This window comes from Uloborus diversus, chromosome 1 (assembly GCF_026930045.1).
Source record: "Uloborus diversus isolate 005 chromosome 1, Udiv.v.3.1, whole genome shotgun sequence".
In the NCBI taxonomy this organism is placed as follows: Eukaryota; Metazoa; Arthropoda; class Arachnida; order Araneae; family Uloboridae; genus Uloborus; species Uloborus diversus.
Window position 1 is genome coordinate 165,798,737 of NC_072731.1, and position 9,543 is coordinate 165,808,279.

A 9,543-nucleotide genomic window follows, 5' to 3' on the forward strand; every position below is an offset into this window, starting at 1 on the left:
AAAATGGTTATCCATATTTTAAAAATATTTTGGTGGGTAGAAAGAAGCCTAAAATTTATAATTTTTTTCAAAAATTTTTATTATTATTTTTTTTTTCAATAATTTTTAAAAGATAAATTTTATGAAATGATCAAGCTGAAAAATATAAACAGTTAAGTAGTAAAGTAGGTAATTAGCGTTCAATAGAGAAGTCTCCTAAATAGTTCTCAAAAATTTGGATTTTTCAAGTTTAAGTTAAATTTTTCTTTTAAATACATTATTTTTTTTTATTGTTCACTTGCAAATAATAGTTTGAAAATGAGTTCTCCAATAATTTTTGAACTTAAAATTGTATACAAGCATATATATAATGTTTTTAAAAATAAAGAGAAAAAATCAATTTTTTGAAATTAAAATAATAAGTTCTAGGCTTTCTGCTGGACACCTAAATTTTTAATTTGAATAAATATTTTTGTGGCACATGTAGGGCCATAGGGGAAACGTTTTATTTCGAACTTCCAAAAAAAATATTTTTCTATTCGGTCTAATGCATAGTGCTGGTTCACACATTCAGACACAAGTCGGCACGAGTTCTCTTTGTTCAAATTATATGAAACTTTTTTTTTTTAAATTCCTTTTCAGTTATTTTGTTCCTTGTACCTACCAATACACATAAGTACATCATACATTTTACAACTTACTCTTTAAATTAATGATTTCTGATTCAATAAAACATTAATTATTATTAAATATCATATGATTTTAAAAAGTTATGCACATACTTTACCATCATTATTATTAAATTATTATTTATTTATTTTTGCAAACTGATAGTTGGAGTAAGATCATTATTATTCTTTTTTCTGTTTTGAATAAATATACACATGTATACAATGTTTCAATATTGTATACATATGTATATTTATTGTAATTATATGTAATTATGATGATTTTACTGTAATTTATATCTAATGTGCATATTTATGGGTCGATTCTTTTCTCCTTTAGCATAGTACTTCTAGATAAATTTATTATTTTTATAAAGAATAAAAGTTTTGGATTTAATGGCCGCTAATATTTCAAAAATAAATTAAAGTAATAAGTACTCTTAAATTAGCCAGCTAACCACAGGCTATCCTAATACTTGAAAATTTTCATGTCAAATTATCATAATGTAATTTAATTCACAATAACTTGAAAATCGACTCAAAGAAATTGAATGAGATTTTGAAATATTTCGGGAAAATTAGGAAAGAGAAGAAAAATAAATCATCTCTCAGAAATAAACTTTTTCCTATTTCTACTGACAAAACTATAAGATAAAAAAATATGAAGGAGAAATTGGTAGTGTTAAAATTAATCATTATGATCATTAATCGGTTCTGTCGGTTAATCGATAACCGGCCAATTTACTTATCGACGCATACGTAGTATTTAGGCAAAAGGGCTGATGCCCCTGAAATAAGTGACATTGTATTAGATTGAAGCAACTGTTAAACAGTTTTTCTTAAAAAAAGAAATTGCGTAAAAAAACTCGAGAAACGTGGTTTTTTGAATGAACATTGGCATATATTTTTATGATGACGTTCGAAGGAGTAGCAGAAATACAAACAAAATCCAATATGTGAACAGAGAGAAAGAGATGAAAATATTTCACCTTGATTTTATTACTCTTAAACACCGGAAAAATCGATTAAATATAAATAGGAAAAAATTGTTGATTCAGATTGGCAGCTGAGTACTGATAGCTTCATAAACGAGTCAAGAATTAAACTCTACATGATGGGGACGAAAAATTTTATGTTTCACAATGGAATGTGAGTTTATTCAAATACTTCAAATAAATACATTTCTTCCTGTTAAAGTGGTTCTTTTTTCATTTGTAATGGCTCTAAAACAGCTTATTACTATTGTTGTTGTTTTTGCTATAGCTATTTCCATTGTTATTGTTGTTGTTTTTGGTATTGATATTTCCATTGTTATTGTTGTTGTTAGAACTATTTCTATTATTATTGTTGTTGTTTTTGTTATAAACAATTCCATTGTTATTGTTGTTCTTGTTGCTGTTATTTATGCATTATTATTATTTGATATCCGCATTCTTACAAAATTTCAAATGCCTATTGGAGCAAGCTAACGTTTTTAAAAATCAGACTAGACGTTAAATTGCGATGTCACTAAGTTGCCACAGCAACTGCGCTTGCGCGCGGACTTAGCCCATTAGCTTTCTGTTTTAAGATTCCATGTTGTTTTTTAAAATTTAAGCAAAGCACAAATTAATGAATGCAATTAAAATGGTGTCTCCCCCCCCACCCCAGTTTCGCTGTCATGAAATCTCCTCCCCCTCCCCCTGATTTTCACTTTCAGTTTTCCTTTTGATATCTTTAGTGGGGGGGGGGGGATTTTAAATGTGATGGCGAAACAGGGATTAAACAATTAGAATATTTTCACAGCGATTGCGTAGCATATTATATGAAACTATACGCATATGAATATGATACATTTAACGTATACTTCATGATTGAAAGTGAAACATGGCACTTCAGTATTTATTAGTTTTCTTTCTTTCTAAATTAATGCATTTAACGCAAATGTCACATAATATATGTTTTAAAATGTATGAAATATGTGCGTGGATGTCAGCGTTTTGCAGCGGTTTGTTAACAGATAAAATGCTTGTAATTAATTTAAGCAAGACTTTTGAAATGAGCGCGCAAGCGCAGTTGCTGTGGCGAATTTGTGATATTCGCGATTTAACATCTAATAAAATCAGTGGCTTAGCCAAAAAAAAAGAAAGAAAAAAATGAAAAGTGAGATATAGTAAAACACGCCCGCAACACGTACAAATCGTTATTTTTTAAGCACGAGGAAGCTGTTTTGAAAGCTGATAATTCAAATAATGATGCGTAACGGTTATAATCGAATGTATGGATATTAAATTTTCAAGTTTATAATTTTATGAATAAGCTGTAACTATATGCGCAAAAATATCTCATATTTGCAAAGGGATTGAGTACTTATTAATTATTTTTAGCTACGAATTATATTTAAAGCTAACGAACAAAAAAAGTAGTTGGTTGAATTATTAACTAGCGGTATCCGCACGGCTTTGCCCGCGGTGTAAAATTAAAAGGTCATTTGGTTCGCCTGCATATTTACGAATAATTGATGTTGCATTTCTCGCCAATATGCCATGTTAATTTGCTCGTCCATGTTATGGTAATTCGCTTGTTATTGCTGCAGAGGAATTAATTCCACTAATGGTGGCTTAAAATTGAAATGGAAAAGGAACAAAATCGAATTTTCGAAAAAATTGCTGCGAGGTGCTCACCTTTATGCTACGAACTAATTTTGTGCCGAATTTCATGAAAATCGGCCGAACGGTGTAGGCGCTGTGCACGTAACAAGCATCCAGAGGCACAGACTTTCAGCTTTAATTTTTGTAAAGGAGACAACACAGCAGACATTATAGGGGGCATCCGTCTCTATAGGTGATTGAAGCTTCGCTCAATATTCCGAAGGTCGTGGGCTCGATTCCCGTTAGCGCTCTGTGGGTTATTTCTTCTCTTTTTGGACACGTAAACAATAAAAACAGCAGACATTAAAGTTTACTACATTATCTTATTAAATTTACGTTGTATTTCCTGACTTGCGTGACATTTACTGAAAATATTCATTTATAATAAAAGTAATATGTACAGTAAAAAATATCATGTGTAGTTGTTATGCTGCACATATACCCAGCTTTCTATAAAAATTTTGCATCTAATTCATGAAATTTGAACGAGTTTGACAGAATAATAAGGATCTTGCACTAAAACATGTGAAATGCTTTATTTCGTGGGCTGTAATTTGTTTAATACTTTAAACAGCACGTGCAACACGAGATTTCAACGTAACAAAGTTATAACAAAAGAAAATTGAAATTTATTCTTACACCATCATTTAGCTAACATTTTGTTTTCGTTAAAATAGCCCAAGATAAAGTGACTACTAATGACAAAAAAAAGCGACCACGAAACTATAAGTGGCTACTGGCCACTGGCGACAAACTGAAAATTCCAATTTTCAGGTTCATCTCCATTTGTATTATTAATCTCAACGGTGTCAAGATTAAGAAATTTCGGTCCTTAATACAATCCGTGCTGTGCCTATAGAAGGGCATCTCCTTGTTACTCCACTATCAAACCTCATCACGCAAGTAAAAAAAACAACATGTGAATGCCAAATTGTTTTCCACTCCAGGAAGCTTTGCCGATAGCAGAGTCAACCGCAATAATATAAAATTTTCCGACCAATTAGGTCCAACTACTTGGCTGGAAAAATTGGATAATTGTTGAAAAGTTTGATGTTTTTTTTTTGCATATGATGCTTTCCGTATAGTGAAGAAAAATGTGCAAAAATTTATTCGTTTCATACTTTATTATTATTATTATTATTATTATTAATATTATTATTATTATTATTATTATTATTATTATTAAGATGCAGCACTTAATTTTCAAAATTATACAAAAGACTGACTGAAAATGTCACATTTCTGGTAACATAACACTGCTCACAGAACTTGTTTAACCAGAAGCAAAAATTATACTAAAAAAAAAAAATGTGAAACAATTTTGAAGGCAATATTAGTTAGAAAATTTCAAAATTTTCATTCAAGTTTATTTGAAAATAAACATTAAAAAATATATATAATGAAAAAATAGCAATAAAGACCGAATTTAAACGATTTTTTTGAAAGATAATAATTCAGGACTCTTAGTTCAGAGCCTTGCTTTTACATAACTTTGAAATTTGTCTTGTTTCACTAATGAGGTTATCCTCGAAAAAATTTCGCTTAGTACGAACTAGCTGCGTAGCCCGGCTTTGCCCGGTCTACCTTGAAAATAAAAATTGTGTCAAGTGACGTATATTCAACAATCAGGCGTAAAAAAATAAATAAAAAAAACATCATGATTTCCCTTCCAAACAATGACGACAGATATTAAAATACTTTTAAGAAATAAAATCCAGAAAGATGGATTTAAAATACGTAACCATGGAAACACAAAATAAAATAAGTTTAAGGAATTAAAATGCGAAAGAAAATGGTTCACAATTTGAATGAAATCGAGATTTCTTAAACTTGATTTAAAAAGGCTTGTATTTTTTTTTTCCTTTCGAGATAAAAGCTTATTTTTTCGACCATAGGTCGAGTTAGATCTGGAGTAAAAAAGGTCGCTTTTTCCAATGGCGTCAAAAAGAAAGCTGTGGGACAATTCATTCACTTTTTACTGATTTATTTAATGAAGAAATTAGTGACTAAATTTCAGCTAAGACTAAAAAAATTCGAGCTAAAAACGCAAATAATTCCCGCCGTAATAAAGTTAGAGCATTGAAACAAATTGCGTAGAACGCGGAAAATTCTACCCTTTCTAACGATATGTAATATTAATATGTGCAAGTAATTTTTCACCCCCATATTTGAAAATTTATGTGAAAATTGGACGTAAATTGGAATAAAAAAAGAACTATTCGTTGAACTTTTTTCGAACTGGTCTGCAAACCTCTTCAGGACTTAAAGGAACAAACTGTGAAAATTTCAGCGCAATCGGCCGGGTAGTTCCCGGGTTTTGCGAGTTCAAACACACACAGACGCTTTTTGGGGACTTCATTTTATACTATGCAGAGATACTTAACTCAACAATAAAATGAATAAAACTTGATAAAGTAGGAGAATTTTACGATTTTATCTTGGTTATATAATTCTTTATAGTCAAAGACCTTGGCACAAGAAAGGGACAACTTCACATTTTAAAATCTCTTAGGAATCACAAAACCAGGTTTAAAAATTCATTTTTAAAAAATGTGTCTTTTTATGTAAAATACAATGACATAATTTCAATATATGAAGTCAATCTCAATCAGAGGCATCAGGATGAGAGATCACGGGACGTCACTACGACCTTCCAAAAATGTTCTTATTCGGCACATTTTGTCTGACGATTCGGCAAAATTATCTTCATTCATTAAAATTTTGGAGTTCTATTCGGCAAATTATCATCATTTGGTTAAATTTGGAGTTCCATTTGGCAAATTGTGAATTTACGCTCTCCCTAAAGCTTAAGTTCAGAGTGAATCTGATCTCAATAGCAGTTATCAAGATAGTATGTTACTTATGTGTTATTAATTTTTATGTGTAACTGCTGTCCCGTTCATTTTTCTTGTAAAATTTAAATGTAAAATTGGCCAAAAGTGGAGATGTCAACTTCCTGCACCTAGTTCTCAATTGATATATATAAATATCAAGATCGAACGTCTATTTGTGTTATGGCGGTATTTTTTGCCGAAAAATTACGGTAAAGTTGTGTTCGCTAAGTTCAGTGAAACTATTATTAAAGGGAAAAATCCACTCAAATAAAGCATAAAGTGTCAAGAATTTCTTTATAATACGTGCTTTATTCATGTTGGCATTTCACTTCAATCATATTTTAACATGGAGCTTATTTAATCATTTTCCATTTACCAGATAAACTAACCTTAAACTCTAAAAGCTCAAATAATTGAGGAAAAAAATGCCCAAGTACAAAATTTGCTCAGAGATTAAACTTCAAAGCATAAAAACTTTAAATATTACAAATGTTCTGATACAACTGTAATTAAAAAATAATTTTAAGCGAATAAATCACTTAATATTTGTTTTTGTTCGTGTGTTTTGTGTTAAAAAAAAGTTGGTTAATTACAAAAGATATGTTCAAACAATTTTCTACATCGTAATACATTTTGACTTTTGGTCATGTTTCGTAATTTTTTAAAACTGAAATTCTTGAACATATATCTATGCATCATCTCCAATAAGTGTTCTTGAAGACATTTAGCACATTTTCAGTTTCTTCAGCAGTTTGGATGTCGAGCAAAAATATTAAAGCAAACTGTGTGGCATTACATTAAGTATAAAGCAACTACAGGGTTCCAATTAAAGGAGAAAATGTGGGTGAGAAAATCTCACCCTCTATTTAAATTAGAGTGCGACTTTTAAAAATTCAGAGGGCTTTTTCTAAAAAATATTTTTATTCAATTTAGCTGATATGACAAAATCGCGAGCAAGTCCCGCGTCGATGTATTTTTCGAGTGAGTTTTATTTTAAACCAGTGGTACCCGCACGGCTTTGCCCGTAGTAGAAAATTAAAAGGTTTTTTGGTTCGTCTGTATATTTAAAAATAATGTATGTTGAATTTCTCGTCAATTGGCTTGCCCATGTTACGGTTTCACGTTATGATAACTTGGTAATTTACTCGTCCATTTTATGATAATTTTGCTCGAGAAAATGTTCTTAAAATTGGAATAGAAAAAGAACAAAATCGAATTTTCGGAAAATCGCTTCGTGTTGCACACTCCCATGCTAGAAACTAAATTTTTCTTGCAAATTTCATGAAAATCGGCCGAACGGTTTAGGCGCTATGCGCGTCACAGAGATCCTGACATATCCACACAGAGATCCAGACAGAGAGACTTTCAGCTTTATTATTAGTAAAGAAGTGCGCATCTCGTGGTCCCGCGCGCCATCGGGAACTTTAAAGCAACAGAATATTTTATAAATCAATTTAAAATAGAATACTTTCTAATTGGTTAACAGATAATTCAAGATTAAAATAACAACAATTACGTTGAAGAAAAATCATAAATGAAATTTAAAATATGGTATTCATTTTCAAAAAACAAAATGCATATTAATATTACTATCAAAGTTATCTTAAATGATACTTTTTTTTTTTGTGATTTATTTACTTAACAGGGTGTCAATTATTATGAAGCTAAAAAAATAATAATAATAAAAATCAAACCTCAGTATGTGAATAAATAAATAAATTTGAAATAATAATACGCTAAATGCAACACTTACCTCAGAGTCATAAAGTACTAGTATCGGTAAAAGTGCCAGAGGTATCGAAATTGCCAGTACAGTTTTCCACCATATTCTGAACACTGTACAAGGACCACTCAGTTTAGGAGACATAGTTTAGTCCAGGGGTTTGAAGATCACAAATGTTCTATTCCTTTTGTTGTTTTATACAACTGAACTTCTTCACATTTCTGTACACGCGTAGAAAATAGTTTTTGCCATTTCGTTAAAATATGTTTTTCATAATTGCATAAAATTTTGCTATAATGTACACCAGTTTACTCGCAAATGACGCAAATTAAAATGATCTTTGATGAACATGGTATACACATTGATATCACACACTTCAGTGCAAAATATTTAAATTATCACTTGTCGGAGATAAAATGAGAAAAAAACTAATGCTTCATTCTTTTGCAAAATAAATTATAATGTCCGATCATATCCGCTGACAATACTTCCAACGCGCATGTTTTTTTGCAGACTAGAACACACTTTCCACGTTTTTTTCCCCGCGGTGACAACAGTGTCAGTTACACGAGGTGCCCAGCGGAATAAGTCTAAGTCGGTAAGCCATGTGTTTAACCGATTTCTCTTATTTCATTTATTTATTTCTCTCGTTCCGCTCCGACTGATACACGAGGTGGATTGGTTGGAAGGTTAATGTGACGTCATCTGAGCACGTGTTTCGAGCTGGTCTGAGAAATAGCGTTTTTCTTCGTTTCTCGTTTACTGGCGTAATTGAAAATGTTTGATTAACATTATTGTGAGAAAAATTGTGGTCTGTTATGCACAGGGGTGAACTGCTTCTCCGAGAAGGCGCTAAACTTGACTCTAAAGGGCGCAGAAATTCGAAGTCAAAAAAAAAAAAAAAAAAAAAAACTCGAAGGGGCGCAGGTTTGAAAGCACAAAAAAGAAAGAAAAGGAAACTTCATGAATACGCAAAAAAAGAAGAAGAAAACGGAGAAGCACAGGTTTAAGGGACTAAAAAAACAAAAGAAAACGTACGCGCAAACGTTAGAGGGAGCAAACAAAATAAAATGAAAAAAAAAAAGGTTCAGTAGAGGAAAAAAAACGAAGGCGACAGGTTTGAGGGTGTAATAGGAACAAAAAAAAATCGGAAATGAAGGCGTTCAGGTTCAAAAAAAAAAAAAAACGTGGGTGCACCGACCTGACGAGGCGAAAAAGACCGCACACAGGTTGCAGGCCACAACAAAAAAAAAAAAAAAAAAAAAGAGAAAGAAAGAAAGAAAAAACAAAGTCACGTAGGTTTGAGGGCGCAAAAAAAAAAAAAAAAAGGATGCGCACAGGTTCGAGGGCGCACCAGTCCACGGCTCGCTGCACCGGTCGACTAGTCCACCCCCTGGTTAAAGATTGCTGATTACTGTAAGTCATTGTGGGTTTCCACATTGTCTTTGTGAGAAGATAATTTCGATCCCAAGAAAAAGAAGAAAGAAAAAAAGTTTGGCAAAACGTTGGTAATATTATTTGTTTTTGACAATAGTCATAAAACAATAAACACATTTTTACAATTAAAAAAAAAACCAACAACAATTTGTGTAAGGTTTTTTTTTTTTTTTTTTTTAATCCTGGACACAATTTGAAAAAATTTTGCTTGAAACTTTCTTAGCTGTACCTAAAACTAATTTTTCAGCAGTTCTTTTGTACTCCCTTTACAG

The 9,543-nt window shown here is 31.3% G+C and overlaps 1 protein-coding gene across 1 annotated transcript in view; it reads right to left on the bottom strand.

Annotated features, from left to right (window-relative positions):
* The window catches only part of LOC129222727 (Na(+)/citrate cotransporter-like), a 77,704-nt gene extending 69,298 nt beyond the window's left edge, over positions 1-8,406 (bottom strand). The window contains exon 1 of the mRNA XM_054857262.1: positions 7,865-8,406. Coding sequence (XP_054713237.1) covers positions 7,865-7,978 — 114 coding nt within the window. The 5' untranslated portion in view covers positions 7,979-8,406. The remainder of the gene's footprint in view (positions 1-7,864) is intronic.
* Positions 8,407-9,543: the final 1,137 nt, after the last annotated feature.